Source organism: Suricata suricatta, chromosome 16 (assembly GCF_006229205.1).
Source record: "Suricata suricatta isolate VVHF042 chromosome 16, meerkat_22Aug2017_6uvM2_HiC, whole genome shotgun sequence".
Classification (NCBI taxonomy): Eukaryota; Metazoa; Chordata; class Mammalia; order Carnivora; family Herpestidae; genus Suricata; species Suricata suricatta.
The window spans coordinates 51,317,592-51,341,453 of record NC_043715.1 but is presented as its reverse complement, the minus strand read 5'-3'; the positions used below and the strand labels follow the sequence as shown (position 1 = coordinate 51,341,453).

Genomic DNA, 23,862 nt, shown 5'->3' with positions numbered 1-23,862 from the left:
GTTCTCTTGTTCCTGGCCATCTCTCCAGGGCATGGAACAGTGACTAGCTCAGAGTAGGTGCTCGGTGGGCGGCTGAGTGGACTAGGAGCTTCCGCCCCCTGGCCAGACATGATTGGCCCAGAAGTGGAAGCCTGACCCCAACTGGCCAATCAGATTTCTTCTCCCTGGCCACCGCACTGACGCTTGCCAGAGGCCTGGGCTAGGGGTATGTCGACCAGGTAGTTGCCTTGGGCTGCTTAAAGCAACAGAATTAATGGGAAGGGCACTGAGGCAGCCAACAGAATCCTAGAGGGAATTGTCAAAACACAGACAGGAACTAGACCCTTCCAGGGACTTTCCTCCAAGTCTCTCCCAACGTCCAGATCCTGGGAGAGATAATTATCTGGTCCAGCTTTAATCAGATCCTGACGAGAGGCTGCCTATTCTCATCTGCCTCGTGACAGAGCCAACTTCTGTTTCCCAGCTAACAGTCATTATGCATGCGCTGTGTAGACCCATCGACCTAACCAGTCCGGTTGGAACTATTTAGTCCCATTTCACAGATGAGGAAACAGGCTCAGAGCAGTTATGAAGCTTTCCAAAGGTCACAGGGCTGAAGGAGTTGATTGAAGCAGACAGGTAGGGAGAAGAAACAGAGATGGGGCGCCTGCCTGGCTCAGTTGGTGGAACATCCAACTCTTCTTTTTTTTTTTTTTTTTTTTTCATCCAACTCTTCTTGATCTCAGGGTCATGAGATCGAGCCCCATGTTGGATAGAAATTACTTAAAAAAAAATTCCCAGAGACCACGTGCCCACAGAGAATGGACCTGCCCTGGTTCCTGCCTACATCTGAGTTCTCAAGACCTGGGGCACCTCAGATGCCTTTCACGCCCTATTTTCTATGTCTCTGCAGCCTTCTAGATAATTCCTTTATCCTAAGCTAGTGTGAATGGGTTCCTTGCACCAAAAAGAATTCTAGGGGGTGCCTGGCTGACTCAGTTGGCACAACATGAGACTCTGGATCTCTGGGTTGTGAGTTTGAGCCTCACATTGGGTATAGAAATTACTTAAAAATAAAACCTTAAAAAAAAATTCTAAAACAGTGATTTTCTCGAGCCACTCAGATTGGCTCATGGGAGCGGACTGTTAAAATTTTAGGAATTCTGGGGGCGCCTGGGGGGCTCAGTCAGTTGAGTGTCTGACTTCTGACTCAGGTCATGATCTCACGGGTCGTGGGTTTGAGCCCTGCGTCAGGCTCTGTGCTGACAGCTCCAGAGCCTGGAGGCTGCTTCGGATTCTGCGTCTCCCTCTCTCTCTGCCCCTTCCCCACTCATGCTCTGTCTCTCTCAAAAATAACCATTAAAAAAAGTTTTTTTTAAAGAATTTTTTTCTAATGTTTTATTTATTTTTGAGAGAGAGAAAGAGAGACAGTGTGAGCGGGGGAGGGTCAGAGAGAGAGGGAAACACAGAATCCAAAGACAGCCTCCAGGCTCTGAGCTAGCTGTCAGCACAGAGCCCGACGCGGGGCTCGAACCCACGAACCGTGAGATCATGACCTGAGCCAAAGTCAGACACCCAACCAACCGAGCCACCCAGGCGCCCCTAAAAAATTTTTTTTTGTTAAATTTAGGAATTCTGTTAGTCTGTTGTTCAGTCATTGGGAGCTTGAAATCTGACGTGGTGGGAGCATTTACACCATGGAAACTGGCAAAAGCAACTTTTGGGGTGGGGGGTTTACTGTATTCAGGGGAGCCACTGTGTTTTACTGTATATCAGCACACTGTGGGTCCTGAAACAATGCAGAGGCAGAGAAAGTCAAAGAGCAAGAGCTACAGGGTGGAGAAGACCAAGGGGGAAACAAGAGGCCCGGGGCTTCTCAGAGTTCCCTTTATCTGTTTCACAAATACTGTGCTGTACGGAGCCAGCCCACCCAGCTGCTGAGCCTCGGAATTCAAAAGGCCTCAAATAGAACAGAAGTCGCTACTCCCCCACTTCCTCCCGGGAGAGGCACAGCCAAGGTTGGTCAGAGTTTATTGCAGGCCAGGGTAAAAGAAGGTTCCAGGCTTCTGGGGTCTGTCGGGGTCCATCTCACCTCTGTCCAAGACGGAGTTCGGGGGAGAGGGACACTCAGGGCGTCAGTCACCCATGGGCAGCCACAGGGCCTTGGTCCGTGCTGCCCGCAGCCCCAGCTCTGGGCCTGCTCCCTGGGCCTCCTGATCCCAGGCCCGAGGGCGGCCCCTGTTCACCCACACCGGCTTCAGGTTTCCTGCTGAGGCCCACTCCACAAACTGGGAGCCCTGGCACAGAAAACGGGGATCAGCGCTGCCACCAGCTTGGTTGCCAAGCAGCTGCTTCCTTGGCAACCGGCACTATACTACAGGCTCCCCCAAGGCTTGCCCTATGCTCCGTTGCTACAGTGCTCGGCTTGTAGGAGGCAGACCTTCCAGGACAATGTTGACCTTTGCGGAGGGGCCTGAAGGCTTGAGTTGACCTTTGTGGAGGGACCTGAAGGCTTGACCTAGGCTCCAATGCTACAATGCTCAGCCTGTAGCAGGCAGACCTACCAGACGCTGAGGGAGGCACTTGACCTTTGCGGTGGGGCTGTGGAATTTCCTCCCCATTAACAGCCCACTTTCAAAGGAATGAGGCCTGGGATTCTTAAGGACAGGGAGTTCCCCTCCGGCACCTTCAGGTCTGAGCAGGGAATGCTACCGGCTTCGGATTCTGTCACTAGGGCGTGGTCTTAGCAACGGGTTGTCCAATGAGATTGGGTCTTTGGGCTGGGCAGGATCTCAGGCCCTTGTTGCTATGCTAAGGAGATCCTCTCCAGTGGCAACTGAGGCTCGGAAGGGCGGGATCTCAGGACCCCGTTGCCAAGGAATTTCTCCTCCTTGGCAAAGGGGGCACTGCCAGGTTTCCAGAAAAGGAAGAGACCGTTGGCAAGGTTTAGGACACTGGAGAAATGGCAAAATAAAGGGTACCTGGGCAGATCCGAAATACCACAGGGCCTGGACGTCCTGGTGCAAGGCCAGGCAGCGGGTCAGGTGGTCCCGGTCTCCGGTGACCACATTCACCAGGCCTGCTGGCAACAAGGCGGCCATATCCTAGGGGGTGGGAGAGAGGGTCGGGAGGAAAGGGAGTCAGAGACCCCGAAGGCAATAGGTGGGGCGAGGAGTGAGCTTCCGGGGAGGGCTGACGGGGCCCGGTGGAGGCTCCGGGCTTGGACAGAGTGGTCACTGGGTCCGCGAGCAGCACAGACTTGGATTGGGGGTGGCGGAAGCGGGGAACTGGGGTTGCCATGGTTATAAGGGGTGGGGCTAGTGCAGGCCTTGGGACACCTTCCATCCCTCTGCTGCCCCAGAGGCTGCTGGGAGCAGCGGCAGGAAGGCGGGCAACCTTACCTGGCAGATGTCCAAGGCAGGGATGGGACAGACCCCGCTGGGCACCAAGACCACGGTGTTGCCATGGGCCAGGGCGGCGGCCAGCAGGGACACGAAGGCAAGCAGGGGCCACTCATCAGGACACACAATAGCCAGCACGCCCAGTGGCTCCCGCAGCCGGAGCACGGGGCCTCTCTGCTCTGCCACCTGCAAGGACAGGTGGAAGGTCAAGGACTGTGTTGAAGAGCCTCATCGTCTGCCTCTTTCCTCCTCTACCTTTCTTTGCTTCCCTATAACAACTCCAACAATAATAAACCAGGTGATAAGTCACAGCAGACTCGAGCCAGACAGCTGGGTTCAAGTCGGAGCTCCGTCACTTACCAACTGTGTGACCTTGGGAGAGTTACTTAACCTCTCTGGTTCTATCAAATGAGGCTAATAGTGTTGACCTCAGAGATTTGTTGCTAAAATGAAACAAGTTAATGCATGTAGAGGGCTTGGAACCTGGCTCATGGTTTGTTTCTGTGTGTGTGTGTGATTAAAAAAAGTTATTGAATATAATTGACAGTCACTAAACTGCATGTATTTTAAAGGGTACAATTTGGTAATTTTTTCCTTTTTCAAGTAAGCTCTATGCCCAATGTAGACTTGAACTCATGATTCTGAGATCAAGAGTTACATGCTCTAACAACTGAGCCATTCAGGCGCCCCAATTTGGTAAGTTCTGAGATCCATATCCACTCATAAAACCAACGCCATAATCAAGGTAATGAACTTCACCCTTCAAATCCCCTGTGCCCCTTTGTGATCCTTCCCTCCTGCCCTATTTGAACCCTCTCTGTCCCCAACCACTGATCTGCTTCCTCCCACTATAGTGTGCATTTTTTTTAAGCTGATTTATTTATTTTGAGAGATCGAGAGAGAGTGCAAGTGGGGGAGGGGCAGAGAGCGAGGGAGAGAATCCCAAGCAGGGTCCAGTGTAGAGCCCGACGCGGGGCTTGAACTCACGAAACTGTGAGATTATGACCTGAGCCAATACTAAGAGTCAGATGCTTAACTGACCGAGTCACCCAGGCAACCCTATAATTTGTATTTTCTAGAATTTTCTAGATATGCAATTATAGTCTGTACTATTTTTTTTAAATCTGGCTTCTTTCACTTAGCTTTGTAACTCTGAGAGTCACCCACGGTATGGCATGTTCGCTCCTGAATGCTGTAGGGTTCTACTGTAGGGACCTACCAAACTTTGTTTATTTATTAACCAATCCAGGGACATTTGGATTGCTCCCTACTTTTATTTTACTTAATTAGTAAAAAAAAAATTTTTAAATATTTTCATCTATTTTTGAAGGACAGAGAATGGGTCGCCTGGGTGGCTCAGTCAGTTAAGCGTCTGATTTAGGCTCAGGTCATGGTCTCACGGTTCCTGAGTTCGAGCCCCACGTCATGCTCTGTGCTGACAGCTCAGAGCCTGGAGCCTGCTTTGGATTCTGTGTCTCCCTCTCTCTCTGCCCCCTCGCTCCCTCACATTCTGTCTCTTAAAAATGAGTAAATGTTAAAAAACAAACTTTAATTTGTGTAGGTAAAAAAAACCTTAGGAATCACTGCCACCTTATCCGTTAAGAATAGATTTTAATTTTTTAAGAACCCCCCCACACTGTTTTCCAAAATGGCTCCTCCCGGCAAAGTCCGGAGAATTCTGGGTCCCCCTCCCCCTCCCCAGCATCCTCCGCGGCACAGGTATGGCCAGTCTTGAGTTGCAGCCATTCTGATAGGTGCATAATGATTCTCCGGGGGGGCCTGGATTTGTGCTTCTCCAGTGACTGATGAGGGCCCCCCTTTCATGAGCTTGTGCGCTCTCCATAACCAAACACGTCTGGAGTCCTTGCCTACATGTCTGGCTGTAAGTGTTTAATTCTCTCAGTCTTTACAACAACTCTGTATGGTCGATACTGTTGCATTTTGTTTACAGGGCACCACAGGGAGACCCAAATCACATGACTTGCTACCTTTCCATTATCCTTCTTCTCCTTTTTTTTTTTTTTTTTTTAAAGTAAACCCTATGCCCAATGTGGGCCTTCAACTCACTAGGCCAGGATCAAAGAGTCACATGCTCTGGGGCACCTGGATGGCTTGGTTGGTTAACCGTCTAACTTGACTCTTTTTGTTTTGTTTTAATTTTTTATTTATTTTTGGGGGGGGAGGGGCAGAGAATTCCAAGCAGGCTCTGCATTGAAAACAGAGAGGCTGATGTGGGGCTTGAACTCAGGAACTGTGAGATGAGGACCTGAGCTGAGGTCGGATGCTCAACCACTTAACCAACCGAGCCACCCCGGCACCTCAAGTGTCCGACTCAGGTCATGGTCTCGTGGTTCCTGGGATCGAGTCCCGTGTCAGGCGCTGAGCCAACAGCACGGAGGCTGCTTGGAACTCTCTCTGTCTCTCCTCCACTCGTGCCCAAGCATGCATTCTCCATCTCTCCCTCGCTCTCAAAATAAATAGATAAAACTTAAAAAAAAAAGTCACATGCTCTACTGACTGAATCAGTGGGTGTTCCCTCCATTATCTCTCATTTCTTTTCTTAAAAAAAAATTTTCTTTTAACGTTTATGCACTCTTGGGAGATAGAAACAGAGCACAAGCAGGGGAGGGGCAGAGAGAGAGGGGAACAGAAGATCCCAAGCAGGCTCTGTGCCGACAGCAGCAAGCCCGATGCAGGGCTCGAACTCACCTACTGTGAGATCATGACCTCAGCCGAGGTTGGAGGCTCAACCAGCAAAGCCACACAGGCGCCGCCCTCAGCCTTCCCTCACGGACCCACTGTGTGTTTCATATCAACGCGCTATCTGTATTTAGTTGCCTATCGTGTATATAAATGAAACCAAAGTCACACCAAGCAACACTCTGTGCAAGGCACCCTATATTTCCTGTTCTGTTGAAAAAAAAGAAATCATGGCGGGGCACCTGGGTGGCTCAGTCAGTTAAGCGTCTGGCTTTTTATTTCAGTTCAGGTCATGATCCCAGGGTCGGGGGATCAAGCCCCGAGTCGGGCTCCGTGGTCTGGCCTCTGCTGCACCCTGCCCGCCCCACCGCCGGCCCCCAGAACCGCTCACCTGCAGGACGTGGCCTTGGGCCTGCGCGCGGGCCCCCCAGGCCCGAAGCCGCCTCGCGCTCAGCTCCACCTCCACCTTGGCGGCCTTCAGCTCCACTCCGTGCCTCTCCAGCCTCGAGGTGAGGGCGGGCTCCCGGCGCTCCAGGGCACCTGCCAGGGCCCACAGCAGGGCTGCCCGGGCCCCCGGTGTCTGGCTCACCCAGCTGTGGGACGCGAGGTGCCTGTTACCAGGCGGCTTCCTGCTCCTGGTTCTTTCCAGGCGCCCCAGCTCTGTCTGCAGCCCCTACCGTGGGGCTCCAGACCCCACGGCCCATCTGCATGGGGGAGGGGCGCTACCCATAACCTGTCAGCTTTGGGATCTCGGATCTCATGACCCACCAGCCCTCAGGACCCAGACCCCAGGCGGCATCAGCCCTTGGGGGTCTCAGACTACCCTCCTCTAATGCCCCACGACCTCTGGGTTTTCCCGCGGGAGTCCCCTTACCCGGGGGCGGCCTGGTGAGCGGCCTCCACGGCACCTCGAATGTCCTTGGCTCCGCCCTCGGCCACATAGCTATGGAGGGTGCCTTGCAAATCCTGGACGGGTCTGGAGCTCCGGGCCCCGGGAGCTTGGAAACGGCCCCCGATGAAGAGCCCATAGGGGGCCGCTGGGCTGGAGCAAGGTGAGGGGGTTGAGGGTGGCTGGGTGAGGCCTACTCTGACCCCAGGCTCCACCCACTGAACCTCTGGGAGGTTACTCCTCCCTTTAGCAGAACGGGGGCTCCCATCAGGCATGGGGTGAGGGGGAGCGGGTGTGAAGCCACAAGACTGAGAATGCGATTCTGGACAGGACTCAGGGTCCCCCTCAGGACGTCCCTAATGGACCCCTCCTCCAGGCCATGGGGAGCCTGCCACAACTTCCCCTCCCCAGCCCTCCCGTGCCCCCAGGGATTCTGGGAATTGCAGCCCCCCCCCCAACCGCTCACCTGGGTCCTGTTTCAGGCCCAGATGGTAGGGTTGGGGTGACGGCAAGGCCAAAGGTGTCATAGTTCAGGTTCTCAGGAGGGCAAGGCAGCCGGGCAGGGGTTCCTGACGGCCGCAGGTATTCGTACAGCCCCTGGGAAAGGGGTAGAGCGTCACAAGGGTGCGAGGTGGACACTGGGCGGTTGAAGGGGGTGCCGATGGGGGGCAGGAGGAGGGTGCTCACGTCTGGGCCCCCGTGCCAGCAAGACCCACTCTCCTTGCAGCCGCCTGTGGGCACTTCAGCGTTTCCAAGGCCGTGGGCATTGATCCAGACTGTGCCCACCCGGAGCCTGTTGGGGGAGAGGAGGATATTAGCACGGAAAGTTGCAGGGGGAAGGGGTCAGAGGGGCAGGGTGGGGAGAGACCCAGAGACCCGGAGAGTGGAATGGTGACCTCAAGACCGAGAGAAAGAGGGGCGCCTGGTGGCTCAGTTGGTTGAACATCTGCCTTCGGCTCAGGTCATGATCCCGCGGTTCGTGGGTTTGAGCCCCGCGTCGGGCTCTGTGCTGACAGCTAGCTCAGAGCCTGGAGCCTATCTTCCGAGTTTGTGTCTCCCTCTCTCTGACCCTCCCCTGCTCACGCTGTCTCTCTCTCTCTCAAAAATAATACAACATAAAAAAAAAAAAAGACCAAGAGAAAGAGCAGAAGCTTGAGCCTACCTGCCCCCCCCAAGAGACTGCCTTCTGTGCCCAGTGGGCGCCCACTGACCCGTAGCCCAGCTCCAAGGCCAGCCCTAGTCTCTCACTCCACACACTGGCACTGCCTCCTCGGGGCGTCCCGTTGGCCACGGCCAGTGCCTCCTTAGCTGTGCGGAACGGGGAGGCCACGACCACAGGCCAGGGCACCTGGAAGGGGTGACGACGGAGCTCAGGTGGGCTGGCCAGCTCCTCCCCCTGCCCTCACACCCCACCCAGTCGGTGGCCAGCCTATAACAGTCAGCAGCCCCCAGACCCGGACCAAATGGTCACCCCAGGAGCCCCTGCAGGTGTAGCATTGCTGCCCACATGTGGCTGCAGATGCATGGACGGAACCAGATTTCTGAGGCTCTGAAGGACTCACCTCTGCCTGGGTACATGGGGAAGCTGGGGGCAAGTCGAAGACCAAAGTTGGGGGGAAGAATGGGCTGACTGTGGGAACATCGCCAGCCTGGAACACCTGAGGGGAAAGAAAAGATCTACAAGTTCACCCTCCCAGCCCCTCCTCCCTCAGACCCAGGAGTTGGGTCTCCAGGTCCCTCCTTCCCTGGTACCCGGGGAGTCTGCGTGCCTTGCTCACCTGTGCGCCCTGACACACGGCCTCGCGCACATAGTGATGGGCCAGGTCATGTGAGGCAGCCCCTCGAGCCCCCATGTCCACGGCCCCGTCCAGCCCTCGACCGACCCGAAGCCGGCCCATCCGCTCCTGGAGCCGCCTCGTCACCTCGTCCCACACGGACTCCTGGATGAGGAGCCTGAGTCCCCCCTGTGAGGAAAGGGGATGTCAGGGTGGGCAAAGTCGGGGTTCCCATTGGGGGGACGTGCCCCCAGAGAGGTACACTCTCAGAGCAGACAAGGGTCAAGGGGGTGTGGCTGGGGACCCGAGGGACTCACCGAGGCCCCAAACCCCGGCGGGAAGTGAAGTTACAGAAGCTGGTGATTCAGAGTGAAGACAAAGATTGGAAAGCTGGGGACACGGATACTCAGAAAAACGGAGAGAATCTTAAAGAACAAGAGACCTGAGCACTCTGCAAAAACTGGAGAACCGGGAGGTGGAAATGCAGAAAGCTGGGGTGCGGGAGCCCCGCCCACGTGATGGTGCAGAGAGAGACGCTGAGACACTGAGAATCATCATCAGTGGAGACCCGAGGCCCCAAGGGCTGGAGACGAACACGCACGATCCCCAGGGCTCGGGGGCACACGAGTGCGGGAGCCTCACCGCGCTGCGGTCGGACCAGACGGCATCCACGACGCCTTCGATGGCCGAGTCCACATCCGCTGTCTCCGTCAGCACCAGCAGCGACTCGGCCCCCAGTGCCAGGCCCAGCTCGGCACCTTGGCCCGCCAGGGTCCGCCGAAGGGCACGTCCTTCCTACAGGATCCCGGCCGGATTCAGCTGAGGGAGGGGCCTTGTGGGCTCCCCGGCTCCCGGCCATGTCGTGTCCCACTCCTAACCCCAAAGATACCTCGACGGCTCCACAGAAGGTCACCTTCTGGACTCCAGGCTGGGAGGCCAGGATGGGGCCCAGGGCCACAGGGCCGCTGATCACATTGAGGATTCCTGGGAAGGAGCCTAGTTCGCCTGCCAGCTGGGCCAGGAGGAGGGGTGTCGGGGAGGCTGGGGACACCAGCACCACCACAGTACAGCCTGGGAAAGGTGGGCAGCTCAAAGACCCTGGCGTCCTGGGCCCCAGGCTCCTCTTCCCTCAGACCCACGAGTCCCAGCTCCCTCCTCCCTCAGACCCAGGAGTCAAGGTCCCCCAGCCTCATCCTCCTGAAGACCCAAGGGTCCAGGCCCCATCAGCACCCTCCTGCCTCGAACCCGACCCATCAATTACCCACAGCCAGGGCAGGGCAAATCCTCCACATCATCTCGAGGAAGGAGAACGTTGGGGGCAAGATGAGACCAATCACCCCTGTAAAAGTAAATGAGGAAATCGAGACAGGCCCTGCTGGTTCATGAGGGAGAAAGGGAGGCGCTGGGGACCAGGACTCCTGCTCTCACCCATGGGCTCCCAGCCTGCCAGCGCCTCCTCCTGGGTGTATGCCTGGACTGCATGGTATTGCAGCAGCTGCTGGGCCAGTGGGATATCCCTGTCTCGAACCTCTCGAACGGCTCGCCCAGTCACCAGGGACTCCAAGGTCCAAAGCAGCCGCTGGTGCTTCTGGATCATCTTGGCCAGCCTGTAGAGAAAGCCGCGGGGAGAGTCATTTCCCACTGCCTCTCAGTCGGGCAGAGTCCTGAACACCCCCTATATACCTGGACTACAATCCCCATGATCACTGCCACCATTTACCAGAGGTGGAGAGCACCAGAGATTTATGGGAAATGTAGTCCGAGACACACATTTCTCGGTGCCTTACCCGCAGCCCCCACAAGGTGCTGGGAAATTGGAAATGTAACCTTTAATCTCAAAGGCATTTTAGAAAATGGAACGTTGGTCTCTAGTTGCTCCAAGAGTATGATGGAAAATGGGTGCTGAGGCTCTAACAACCCTAGTGAATTGCTGGGGAAAAAAACGAGAGCCTGGATGAGCCCCGAGGCTATTCTGGGAAACAGCTTTGTCATGTCTAGTCCTGGCCATTTGATGCTTCAGCTGCTAAAGGCCTTAGTGACCCAATCAGTTCCGTGAGACATGGAGACATCAGGAAATTGAGTCTTTGTTCCCAGAGTCTCGAGTGGGTGCTGGGGGATGATGTTCCTCCCCACCTCCCAAGGTCCACATCTCAACTGCGTCACCTGGTCAGGTGCTGGGCCCGAGAGGCTCCGGGGAGTCCGCTCCAGTTCTCCCACGCGGTCCTTGCTGCCTCCACGGCTGCCGCCACATCCTCAGCCTGTGCCTGGAGGCAACTGGCCAAGTTTTCTCCTGGGGAGATGAATGGTGGGACCCCAGATGTGCCCCAAGGCAGTAGAGCTGATCCCCAGCCCCACTCAATTATAAATATTTTGGTCTTAAAGGCGCCTGTGTGGCTCAGTCAATTGAACATCTGACTTCGGTTCAGGTCACGATCTCACAGCTTGTGGGTTCAAGCCCCACACCGGGCTCACCACTGTCCATGCAGAGCCGGATTCAGATCCTCTGTCCCCCTCTCTCTCTGCCCCTCCCCTGCTGGCAAGCTCTCTGTCTCTCAAAAATTAATAAAACACTAAAACAATATAAATATACTGGCCATTACTCTGGCTGCCTCCCGTAATCAAGGAAAAGATCTTGGCAGTGACTTCCAAAAGCGCCCACAGGCACTTGGAGCCATAATGAGGATGACTTGTTAACGGGAAGAGGCAAAAATCTTGGCCTTCCCCTCCACCCCCCTTCCTGCCTTCAGGGCCCTGAGCCACTGGAATGGGTGTTGTTGGTAGGTGCTTCTCCCTCACAGACAACGGGGGACGCTTCATACCTGTGATGGGATCCTGGCAAGGTACCGAATTCCTGTGCTCCGGCTTTAACCACTTTCCATTTACATAGTGACCCAAATGCCGGTCTTGGGTGTCCAGCCAGGCCTGGCGGAGGCAAAGAGAGTTTGGAACAAGGTCTGGAAGCCAGCTGAGGGAGGTCGATCCCCACCTAGAGTCCTCTGGGAGGGGGACACCCCTTTGCCCCACCTGCTAATTCTTTGCCTGTGTGGCAGGGAAATGCACATAACCGTAAAATACATGTAATGTCTGGAAGGCCTCGGGGGCTCAGTGGGTGGAGTGTCTGACTTCGGCTCAGGTCCTGATCTCACAGTTTGTGAGTTTGAGCCCCATGTCGGGCTCTGCACCAATAGCTCGGAGCCTGGCGCCTGCTTCGGATTCTGTGTCTCCCTCTCCCTCTCTCTCTCTCAAAAATAAATAAATAAATAAACATTAAAAAACACGTAACACAAAACTCAGCGCGTTAACCATCGTAAAGTGTACAATTCAGTGGTGTCTGGTGTGTGTGCAATGTTGGGCATTCTCATCCCCTCAAAACGAAACTCTGTATCCATTAGGCAGTCACTCTCTCTTCCCCATGCCCTCAGCCCCTGACAACTGCTAATCTGCTTCCTGTTTCTGTAGATTTGCCTACTCTGGGTATTTCATATAAATGGAACCCTACAACATGTGGCTTTTTTGTCTGCCTTCTTTCATCCAAGATGGTGGTTTGTTTCTTAATTTTTTTTAATGTTTATTTTTTGAGAGAGAGAGAAAAAAGACAAAGGAGCTAAAGCAGGCTCTGAGCTGTTAGCGCAAGCTGACCCGGGCTCAAAGAATCGTGAGATCATGACCTGAGCTAAAGTCACTCACTCAACCGATTGAGCCCCCAGGCGCCCGCCCGGAGTGCTCTGCATTCCTATGATGGGGCATATGCATTGTCATGACCCTGGTAGCAAGGCCCATGACATTGTATTCGCATCGGGTTCTTTATGGGAGATGGGGTTTCTAAGCCAGACGGTGCCTGCACCCAACTGTGTGATGGCGTTCCCTCCCACCTGGACGGCCCTCACTTAGGGGAGCAGCAGCATAGACCCCCCCCCCCCCCAGTGAAGACGCAGGCCTGCCAGGTGCAGCTTCTTGGGCTAGGATGTGTTCAACTGAGCCCCAGGCATGGCACACAGGCATTGCCAACGGGGCGGCTGGGCGTGGATTCCCTGGAACCAGGGATTCGAAACCTGGCTGCAGAACTGCGGTCCGACCTTAGCCAGGCGGTACAATGCTCTGCCCCTCCCCCCAAGGCCATCTGAAAGACGAGGATAATCCCAGCCCCTCCCTACTTCACAGGGCTGTGGTGAGGACTCAACGGACCAACGCACATCAGATGCTGAGAGCAGCACTACCAGAAACTTCCTCTTAACCTCACCCTCCAGGTCGGCCTCACGTCTCTCCCTGCTCCTGTCTTCCCAAATCCTCGCCAAATCCGAGACACGCTTGCCACTTTTTTCCTCTAGAGATGTTCTCTCTCTCTTTTCTTATCATCCGAGATGTCACATTCTCCTGATTTTTGTCGTACGCTGCCAACCGGCCCTTCTCATTTCTCTTTGCAGAAAAATGGTCAGGAGTTTCATGTTCAAGTCCCCCCCTCTGCCCCACCCTGAGAAAGACACATTTTTGAAACAGTAGGGATGTATGAACATGAACATGAGCTTGGCATTGGATATATTTTTGTAAATGTGTATTTATTTTGAGAATTAGAGCGAGAGAGAGACACAGAGAGAGGGAGAGAGAGCGAGCGAGCATGAGTCGGGGAGGGGAAGAGAGAGGGAAGGAGAGAATCCGAGCGGGAGGTCTGACACTGGGCTGGAACCCACGAACCATGAGATCACGACCTGAGCCGAAACCAGGAGTCAGACACTTGACTGAGCCACCCAGGCACCCTGGCATTGGATGATATTAAAGAACAACCCCTAGGGGCGCTCCTGGCTGGCTCACTCAGTAGAACATGTGACTCTTGATCTGAGGGTTATGAGTTCGAGCCCCACGTTGAACAGAGCCTACTTAAAAAAAAATTAATATTAAAGAACGGCCGCTAATGTGAAGGGTGAAAAATGGCTAGGTGGTTATGTTATCAAATGAGTCCTCATCGGTGAGAAATAAGGATTCAAAGATACAGGAAGAGAGCATGACATCTGGGATTGCGATCCTTCCAGAGAAGAGAGAAAACAAATGAGTACAACACTGGTCCAAATGTTGACGATTCCTGAGGCTGAAGTAAATAGCAATTCATAGTATCAAGTACTCTGCAAACTCCCCACCCCCCCCAGAGAAAAACAAATCTCTAAAAGAACGCCTACAGGGTTGCGGCAGGTCACGCTAGTGTGAGAAGAGGGCCTGGTGGAGACTGGAAACTTGACTTGTCTCAAAAAGACAGTCACTATCCGATCCAGATGACTGTTGTCAGGGAATGCGTGCCAAACATTGCCAAAGTTTGGGATGTTATTTTCAAAAGAAGCTGGAATCCTGGGCGTTTCCATGGAATTAGTTGGCCACGAATTCACATTTTCAAAAATAAAGTTCAGGCCAAAGAAAACAATTGGTTGGATGAATTGGGCCCATATATTGTAAGGTTGGGACCTTCGCCTGGGAGGCGGTGAGGGGAGGGGGAACCCTGGGCTGTGGAATCCACGGGCTCAGGTTTAAATCTCAGCTTCACCTCTTTTAAACTGTGGCCAGATTGCTTACCCCCCTTACGCCTCTGTGAACCACTAAAATAATGACAGTCATGCCCTCTCACAGCTGTCCTGGGGATTAAAGAAGATCTCGCTGAGCACAGAGGCGGGCGCGTAGAAAGCACCCAGTAAATATAAGCTGTGACTATATTATTGCTATTTCAGTATATTCCGTCTAGACCCCACCTTCAAGTGTGGGCACTGTCTGTACTGTCCCAGAGTATCACTCCCACCGTTCAGTAATCTGACGGTGGTGACTCCCAAGTCTCTGACTCCAGTCTTGAAGACTCAAGCCCAAGTAATGTCAGACTCCTGCACAGAACCCAAGGCTGTCCCCAGGTCCCTCACACTCTCAGCCTGTCGTAACCAAGCCCAGGGTCTTTCCTTGGAACCCTAGTCCTCCTGGGTTCATCTCTGGGGGTGGCGGTGGAGGGAGGAGACAGAGCTGGACCACGAGCATTGTCCTTGCCCTCTTAACTCCTCCAACCGGTCCTCCTCTATCTCTGCCTCATCTCCTCCTCGCCATCTTCTCCATTTCCACAGCCGGCTCCTGGCTCTGACCTCATCCTCTTCCACTTGGATCACTGCTCTAGCCTCCTCCTCTCTCCTTGAAGAGAAGCCTAAGCTTCTCATTCCTGGGTGCTAGAAGACCCTGTGCGACCAGGAGAGCCCCCACGAGGGAACTCTGAGGGGGTAAGGTAAGTAATTAGAGGAGATCAAAGCCAGCCAACTTATCCCTAAGAACCACAAGAGGTCCTGGGGGAGACCCAGAGGGATCACAGGAGCCTCATGAGGATGTAAGGAGGCCCGGAAGAATCACGGGAGCCCTACAGGGGCACTCTGAGAGGCGTGAAGGGTCAAGGGAGCCCCACGGGAGTATTCTGAGGAGCTGTAGGTTAATTACAGTAAGTTCTGATGTATTCTGGAATTCTGAGTTCCAAGATCCTAGGAGCACCCCAAGTATTGGTGGGGGTCATGAGGAATCCAGGGAGCCCCATGAGAACGCGGGGGAGGCGGGCTGGGGTCGCAGGATCATGGGAGCCACAGGATGTTCTGGAGAAGTCTATGGGGCTTCGGAGGGTCTTTGAAAGATCAAGGGAGCCCCACGGGAATTCCGGTTCCCGGGGGATCCCGGGAGGTTCTGAGGAGGCTGTGAAGGGCCTCTGAGGAACCGGGGAAACACCCCCGCCAGTTGAGACCAAGGAGTAGGAAGGCTACTACCAAACAAGGGAAGAGGATCATGGGTTAAGAGGCAGTAACCGCAAAGGCTCAAGGGAACGCCCTCCTAGGGTGGGTCCTAAGGGGTGGCGACAACGCGGGGACCGAGAAGGGCGGAGCTGCTAAACTGCCGCGGTGGATCACGGGAGTCCGCGCGCTAAACGGGACCTGGAGGCCTGATTTGGGGGGGCCGGGGATGGGCAGCGCCGAACGGCAGGCCCTCACCAGTGCGCATGCGTGGCTCTCAGGCACCGGTCCGTACTCCAGCGTGGTGAAGATCTCTCGGGTGCTGGGCTGTGCGCGAGTCGCAGCCATCACTCGCCCGGACCGCTTTCCACGAAGGACTGCGGGGCGCTCTGCCCAGAGGAACCTTGAGGTCGAAGGGCGACACCGCCTAGTCCAGCTCAGGGGGTGGGGCTACGGAAGATAGAGCGTAACCCCACCTTAGTCCCGGTGACCCCGCCCATACGCCCCAGCCGGGAAATGTAGTTTGGAGCATGCGCGATCCTCAAAGCGGGGGCAGTGGGGAACGGAAAGGAGGGTGCCTGGCAAGTAGTTAGAGGTACTCCAGATTTAGAAGAGTGGCCGTCTTGTGTCTTTCCGCCACCCTTTTTATACTGAGGACAGGAAGTATATTTAGTCCGAAGTGTATTTACTAGAGAATCGAATCTAGCTCTGGGACGAAGCGGAAGTTCAGAGATCGGAAGAGAATCCGTTAGGATGCACATCGAAATTAAGGTTTTGAAAGTGTGCCAGTCTGGACTGCCCCGTAGTTTGGCTAGCCGTGGTTGGGAAGGAGAAATACGGCTTTAATCTGCACAGGAAGTGTGGCATTTAGAGACTAGGTTCAGGATTTAGTTTTGATTGGCTGAGGTGAGAGGCGCGGCTTCAACCTTAGACTATGATTGGTCGGAACTTAATGAGGTTGCAGGATTGGTGAATGAGCTTCTGAGGTAGACGGAAGTGTGGGCCACCGAAGTCCTTGGTTACACAGTGACTGGAAGCGTGGCTGTGTACACGGCACACAGGACTTAGAGGGAGCATCTGGAAATATTGGGTCCCAACAGATTTGACAACCGTATCTGGTCCGAGTGGGATTATAGTCTCATGACAGATTCTTAGACTTTCATACGGAATAGTGGGTGCCAGGGGTCGGCTGGGGGTCCGGCAGCAGGCTCCACAGGTCGGCTCCTTGGCGAAGGTTCCCGGCCACGTCGGGCTTGCTGAGGACGCCTAGGTCTTTCCCCCCAGGGCCATGGCGGACTCGAAGCTGCTGGTGCCCGAGCTAAGCGAGGCAGAGAAGATGGGCGCCGAGACCGCGCGTTTCGAGGAGCTATTGCGGCAGGTGCGGACTGACCGGCTTCTGGGTCCTGGGTCCCTGGGTATTCTGGGGATGCGTGTACTGTGTATAGTGTACGCCCCGGATGCTCAGAGATGGGACTGCATTCCCAGTCGGCACTATGTGGAATTGTAGGTGGTTAGCACCAAGTTTGCTGGGCTCTGGAAGAAATGCAGATGGGGTTGGGATTATTCTTAGGGATCCTCAAAGGAGGAGAGGGACATAGTATGTCATATTCTGCGCACATCTCACATGCGTAAAAAAAATCTCTCCATAAACTTTTGAAGAACAAATGAGGGTCTGATAGCACAGACGCCATGTCTGGAGGGTGTTTCCCTTCACACAGGCCTCCCAGGAGCTCCAGCAAGCCCAGACGAGCAGACCAGAATCCACACAGATCCAACCTCAACCCGGTAAGAAAGGCAGAAAGCCAGAGGGAGAGGGATCGAGTCTCAGAGAGAGGTGGACAGAGACTGGGGGCAGGGGACACAGAGAGATGAGGCAGGAGAGAGGCAAAATAATGGGGCATAGAAGTCTTTGGTGGGGAGAAGGGGAAGTGACAGATTCAGAGAGAGCAGGGAAAGGACCAAGAGCTAAAGAGAGAAGGAGGAAGACAGGAGTGACTAGGGGGACAGAGACTCATAGATAGAAGGAGAGTCAGAGATCCCAGGCATGGGGAGGGGAGCAGGCCCAGAAAGCAGAGGACTGAGGCTCAAAGCAGGGACAGATCAAGGGGAGAGGTGCGTGCAGAGGCAAATAATCAGGACAATCCCATTTCCACCAGGTTTCTGCATAAAGACCAACTCCTCCGAAGGGAAGGTGTTCATCAACATCTGTCACTCTCCCTCCATCCCCCCTCCGGCTGACATGACCGAGGACGAGCTGCTTCAAATGCTGGAGGAAGACCAAGCCGGGTTCCGCATCCCCATGAGCCTGGGAGAGCCTCATGCGGAACTGGACGCAAGTCAGTGCGGGGGGGACCCAGGGAGCTAGTTCCCAGGGTCCTTTTTTCCCTAGGATCCAAGATTCAGGGCCCAGACCCTCCCCCAGGACCTAGAAATCTGGTGCCCCTTTCCCTGTGACAGAAACAGCCTCCTGGGCCTTTAGCACCTGCTGCACGGGGTGGTCCTATCCTGGTTCTGCCCACCTGGCCAGGCTGGCACTTCTCCCTGCCCTACCCCAGGGAGAGCTGGGGGGTGGCCGCATTAGCTGGCCAGAGCAGCTCTGACTCTTGTTCCTGTTTTCTTCTTCACCCTTCTCCCCTGTCTCTGTCTCTCTGCCTTGTCTCACGTGTCTCTGTTGAGTTTCTGTTTGTGTATGCTCGCTTTTTCAATTCACATGTGTCCCTGGAAGCCCCCTGGGACCAAGCTTTGGGCAGTGGCCTGGGGAGTGGGGACTGATCAAACCCAGAACTTGCCTTTAAGAGACTCCTAGTCTTAGGTGAGGGCAGCGAAGACAGATGCGATTTCATTATAGTGTGATCGGTGTCCAGAGTCAAGGAAGGCTTCCTGGTGGAGGAGGTGGCAGATATAAGATGTGAAGGAACCAGAGGACTGCATCAGGCCAAGACACAGAAAAGGGTTTTAGGCAGAGGGGACCAAGGAGTCCAGAGGCTGGAGAGAAATGATTGAATTGGATCGATCAGTAATTGGAAGCGATTGGAAGAAATTTAAAAGGAGGAGGTCCCCAACAGAGAAGTGGGGTTCTCTTCAGGTGGGAGGGGCTGACCACACAGAGCCTCCAGTGCCACGCTGGAGGACACAAACCTTCACCTGGGGCGCTGGGGAGCCTTGGGAGGGCTGTGAGCAGGGAAGGGGCAGGGTCAGCGCTGGGATGTGGTGGGAAGAAAGGCTGATAAGAGCCCAGACTGCCGAATGCAAGTCTTGAGCCCTCACTGTCTTTGTTGTTGTTTTTTTTTTTTTTAATTTATTTCTGAGAGACAGAGAGAGACAGCATGAGCAGGGGAGGGTCAGAGAGAGAGGGAGACACAGAATCCGAAGCAGGCTCCCGGCTCTGAGCTAGCGTTCAGCACAGAGCCCGACGCGGGGCTCGAACTCACGAACCGTGAGATCATCACCTGAGCTGAAACTGGAAGCTTCGGGGTCGGGATGGAGGGAGAGGCCCCAGCCCGGCCCTCACTTTCTAATCGTCTCTGGGTCTCTCTGGTTCTTGCGGCCGCGGCCCTTCACTATTTTTGCCTCTTCAGTAGGGCGGTGGGGTTCTTACGGAGGGCCGGGGGTCTCACCCCGTTTCTCTCCCCACAGAAGGCCAGGGTTGTACCGCCTACGACGTAGCGGTGAACAGCGACTTCTACCGGAGGATGCAGGTTGGGGGCGGGGCTGCGGTTGAGGCCTGGGCCGGGGCCTCTCCCTCCATCCCGACCCCGCCCACGAATCTCCCTCTCTCACTCCCAGAACAGCGATTTCTTGAGGGAGCTCGTGGTCACCATCGCCAGGGAGGGCCTTGAGGACAAATACGGTCTGCAGCTGAATCCAGGTGAGGGGCGGGGTCTGGACTAGCGGGGACTCTAGAGCCAAGCGGTGGGGCTAGTGCCGGCAGGGATTTTTTTAGTCCCTGGGCTGTGGTTACAGGGAGAAAGCGTGGCTTCCCAAGGTGGGGATGGTGGCGGAGATGGCGTCAGATAAGGGGCGGGGTCTGGCTTGCCAGAGGGCGGAGCCAGGAGCATCTCTGGGGACAGATCCAGCCCCCCCCCAAGTACCCTGAAAAGGGGAGGGCTAAAGCGGACAGATTACCTAAAGCCAAGCTTGGGGGTGTGGCCAGGTCCCTGGCTTCCTGGGAGGGGCGGAGACTTTCCCCTGAGGCTCTTGATGTGCCAGACCTGCTTGGAAAGCCAAGGGACACCTCACCTACCCCCCCCCCACCATCCTCTCCCTACCCTGCACTCGTGCCACCTTTGACCCTGAGCTTCATACCCGCAGAGTGGCGCATGCTGAAGAACCGACCTTTCCTGGGCTCCATCTCCCAGCAAAATATCCGCTCCCAACAGCGTCCTCGGATCCAGGAGCTGGGAAACCTGTACACCTCCGACTCCCCGAGACCTCAGGAAGGGTGGGGCTTTGATGGGTTCTCTCTCTCGTGTCCCTCCAGTAATTCTGGGGATCTCTCTCTCAATCCTTCCTCCCCACTGGAGAGCTCTGGGGACCCCGAGAGGGGAGAAGCAGGATGCCCACGGAGAAGGCTCCCCGAGGCTGCAGGGCGTGTAGGAGGGAGAAAGGGAAAGAGTAGTGCTGGCAGAGACCTGCTGGGTTCTCCTCAGTCTGGGGTCTTGTTCTTCCGCAGCCCTGAGAAACCTCAGCTGAACCTTTGGCTGGAAGCCCCTGACCTCCTCTTGGCTGAAATGGACCTCCCCAAACTGGTGAGTGTACATTTGACCACAGTGGGAGAATGAGGTCTGGAGGGGCGTTGGGGTCTCGGAGGGAGAGTGAGCTGGGCTCTGTGCTGACAGTTCGGACCCTGCTCCAGATTCTGTGTCTCCCTCTCTCTCTCTGTCCCTACCACGCTCGCGTGCTGTCTCTCAAAAATAAATATTAAAAAAAAAAACCCAACACCAGGCTTTTGTTGCTGGTCCGTGTTATTATTGTCCCATTGCTGGGAATGGAAGGGTGGGCTCACTCCACTGTATTCCCAGGATGGAGCTCTGGGGCTGTCGCTGGAGATCGGGGAGAACCGCCTGGTGTTGGGGGGCCCTCAGCAGCTGTACCATCTGGATGCTTACATCCCCCTGCGGATCAACTCTGAGGAGAGCAAGGCAGCCTTCCATCGGAAGAGAAAGGTACTTGGGGAGGTACAGGGGGGGTTTGCAGGGGAGGGGGCCGGGGGGAGGGAGGGTGCGGAGCTGACTTCGGCCCTGAACCTTCAATCTGTTTCCTGTCTCTCCTCAGCAATTGATGGTGGCCATGCCCCTCCTGCCGGTGTCTTCTTGACCGGGTTTCTTTCCGTGCTTCTAAGTGGAGAGAAGAGGCTGGTGGCATTGGAAATAAAAGATGTTTGTCTTTGTTCTGTGTCTGGCTAGGAATACACGGGGGAGTGGGAGGGAAAAGGGACACTGGATTGTGTCGTGCAGTCACAGAGAAGTCATTGTCCCGGCTGTGGCCTCAGCCTCTCCTCACCAGACCCTCTCCTTGGCCAACAGTCTCACCCATCGTGTTGCTCAGGGTCCCAGCGCCGACCCCTCCTCCACTTCAGGGATCCTCCTTGGCTCCCCAGTACCCCAGGAGAAGGTCCCAGAGCCCCCTGCAGCGTAGCACTCCAGGCCATGTATGGTGTGGTCCCCCTTACACTTCATTTTCTCCCTGTCCTTCTTGTCACTCAGTCCCATCACATTGAATGGTGTCCCGTTCACACCTGTTTGGTACTTCCTCTTTCGGTTCCAAGCTGTCAGCACAGAGCCCGGTCCAGGAATTGAACTCCTGAACCAGGAGGTCATGACCTGAGCTGAAATCGGACGCTCAACCGACTGAGCCACCCAGGTGCCCCAAACCCAGGAAATTTCTAATTGTCTTGCCTTCCCAGAGGGGGCCTTACCCGTGTCCATCGGTGATCCAATGCATGCCTTCCTCTCTCGCCTCTCTTACCTCTCGTCCCGACAAACTTCCCATTCCTGGAATGTTGCTTCATGTCCCCATCACACCAAACTGTCCCTCTTCCCAACTCCGCAAGTACCGTTTCCTCTGCCATGGGCACTCCCAGGTCATCCCTTTCAGTGAACTTTCTCTGGGAATCTTTTCCAGCTTCAAGCTTTCTCTGCTCTCCTCTGGCTGAGTTAGAATCTTACTCTGGCGGTAGCAGTGTCTGGTACCTGTTACCTGGGTGTAGCTCTGCCCCCGTGGTACGGCAATTACAATTAGCAGTTGAGTTAATGAGTGATTGCTAACTCTCCTTCCATAGTGAGTCATAGGAGGATAAGTAAACGGAGGAGCCTCAGCGGTAGACGTTGGAAGAACGTTTGGAGACCCAGCGAGTCTGGGATGGAGTCAATTGGGTAGAGTGGCAGGAGTAGAGGGTGAGAAGGTGATGCGGTAGCTGGGATGATCTCGGGTAGGGTCTGTTGGACCTATGAAAGAGCGAGGATGGGTGCTGGTGTCCACCAGAGGGCGCGTCGCAACCTCAGCCTGTTGTCTCAGAAAACTACAACTCCCAGCGGCCCTCGGGGAGCGCAGCTCGTCTGAAGCAAACGGTGAGGTCCAGCGGCCGCACGGGGACCTTCTGCAGGAGGCCGAAAAACTCTTTCCCAGGTCCTAAAAAAGTGTGGAGCTGGGTCCTTTCCTCCTGCTTCGGTCTCCATGGTGATGGTTCCGGCGCAGGCCCAGGATTTGGCAGCGGCCCGGGCTCCCCTCCCACTCCCTCCTCTTCACCATCTGCTCCACCTTCACACCTGGCCCGGAGCCGCGGCCGCCGCCTCCGCACCCGGGCTGGGGATCCTGCAGCCACAAGGTGGCGCTTGTGGACGGCTCCGCGGGCTACTCCTCCCCCAGACGCGGGAGGCCGGGTCTCCATCCCCTCCTCTCTCAGATCCTGGGGTCCCGGGCCCCAATCCCCCACCCCTTGCCGCGGAACCGGGGGTTTCTCAAATATAGGCAAAATTGTAAGCCCCAGAGACCCAACGGGACAAGGAGAGAAACGAGAGGCCGCGGTGGGCAGTGGCTGCCGGGCCACGGGGTCCGTGGCGCCCGCCCGCGGCGCCGCTGCTCCCTCCCAACGCACTTGAGGGCCTGTGCCACATCATGAAAATTTAATCCCAAATGCATTTGCGGCCCGACTCAGGGAGGCAGGCGGGGAGGAAAGGAGCACCCTCCCGGAGCTTGGATCTAGAGATGGACTCGGCGTCGGGGAGAAGGGCTGGTCTGGAGAAAGGAGCAGGGGCAGGATTCGCCTGCCGGACAGGGACCTAGAAATAGTCCGGGTTCAACGCCAAAGGGGCAGGGCTGGAAGTCAGAGATGGAGTAAGAGGGCGGGGACAGGTTCTAGCAGGAGGGGGACACAACTCAGGAGGCGGAGAAAGAACTCCGGCTGTGGGTGGGGAAGGAACTCGGACAGATTCCAGGGGAAGGGGGCAAAAATTAGGGCAGGGACAGATCTCTGGGGAGGGGACTGAACTCAGGTGGCGGGTAGAGAACTCGGGGGAGTGGGGTCAGAATTCAAAGGGCGGGGTAGATTCCAGGCTGAGAGGGAATTATGGGGGTCGCAACTGGGAACTGGCATATAACCGTCAGGGGAAGGAGAGGATGAACAAAACAGGAGGGGTATGCGCCCTCGAGGGGAAATAGAGCTGGAAGAGGGTAGAATTTTAAAAAGGAAAGACAGAAGCAGGTGGATGGAAGTCCAGAGGGAAGAAACTGGGTGGGGGAAGAACAAGAGGGGACAATGGGTGGATCGGGACGGGTGGTTGGAACTCAGGGGGAAGGAATTCTCTGAATGAGAAAGCACCCTCTGAAAGAGGAGGTTGGAGCTGAGGACGATGCGGGATGGGGGTGGAATTCGGGAGGGGGGCGGGATGTGGAACTGGAGGGCACAGAAACTCGGGGGGTTAGGGCTGGAGGATGAAACGCAAAAGACGGAACCGTAGGGGGAGAAAGCGACAGGACGAAATTAGGGCGAACTAAAAAGGAGAGGGAAACCTCAGGTGGGCAGGAGGACTCGGGAGGAGAGAAAAGAGATAGAAGGAGCTGGGGGGCGGGGGATGGAACAGGGTGGAGTAACTCCAGGAAGGATAGAATTGGGGCGACGCAACTCAAAGGAGTGAGTTCAGAACCCAGAGGCGTGGTCTGGGGGGGGAGGGGGCGGGGACGGCAAGGAGCGGGAGGGCTGCGGAAGGGGGCGGGACTCGAATGCAAGAGGCGTGGTCTATCGTGGATGGGCGGGGCACTGTCCACGCCCGCCCCGCCCCCGACGCCGAGTCCACTGACAGCCCCTAGGCAGCCGGCACACGCAGCCTCCTTCCCCCCGAGCGGAGCTGCGGGGCCGGCCGGGCCGGGGCGGACCCCGGGAACCCGGA

General features: G+C 55.7%; 2 protein-coding genes across 5 annotated transcripts; one reads left to right on the top strand and one right to left on the bottom strand.

Moving 5' to 3' along the window:
- Positions 1–1,993: 1,993 nt before the first annotated feature.
- On the bottom strand, positions 1,994–15,923 carry ALDH16A1 (aldehyde dehydrogenase 16 family member A1). Its single transcript, XM_029924186.1, has 17 exons — positions 15,734–15,923; positions 11,564–11,666; positions 10,908–11,034; positions 10,173–10,351; positions 10,006–10,083; positions 9,634–9,815; positions 9,387–9,539; positions 8,748–8,933; positions 8,532–8,627; positions 8,181–8,317; positions 7,657–7,762; positions 7,436–7,566; positions 6,955–7,122; positions 6,472–6,673; positions 3,381–3,566; positions 2,961–3,083; positions 1,994–2,276 (listed from the first exon to the last, which is right to left on the bottom strand). Exons 1-17 carry the CDS (start codon positions 15,821–15,823, stop codon positions 2,115–2,117), a joined length of 2,409 nt encoding a protein of 802 aa, XP_029780046.1. The 5' UTR covers positions 15,824–15,923; the 3' UTR covers positions 1,994–2,114.
- PIH1D1 (PIH1 domain containing 1) lies at positions 15,802–20,865 on the top strand. Of its 4 annotated transcripts, none has more exons than XM_029924189.1 (10): positions 15,802–15,884; positions 16,760–16,853; positions 17,194–17,260; positions 17,632–17,811; positions 19,112–19,173; positions 19,262–19,343; positions 19,787–19,916; positions 20,148–20,223; positions 20,497–20,640; positions 20,750–20,865. In XM_029924189.1, the coding sequence occupies exons 2-10, from the start codon at positions 16,764–16,766 to the stop codon at positions 20,789–20,791; spliced, it is 873 nt and encodes a 290-aa protein (XP_029780049.1). In that variant the 5' UTR covers positions 15,802–15,884; positions 16,760–16,763; the 3' UTR covers positions 20,792–20,865. The 4 variants fall into 4 exon arrangements, with proteins under 4 accessions (XP_029780049.1, XP_029780050.1, XP_029780051.1 ...); XM_029924190.1 differs by lacking the exon at positions 15,802–15,884 and adding an exon at positions 15,972–16,070; XM_029924191.1 differs by lacking the exon at positions 15,802–15,884 and adding an exon at positions 15,986–16,070 and having other exon boundaries at positions 16,746–16,853.
- The last annotated feature ends 2,997 nt before the right edge of the window (positions 20,866–23,862 follow it).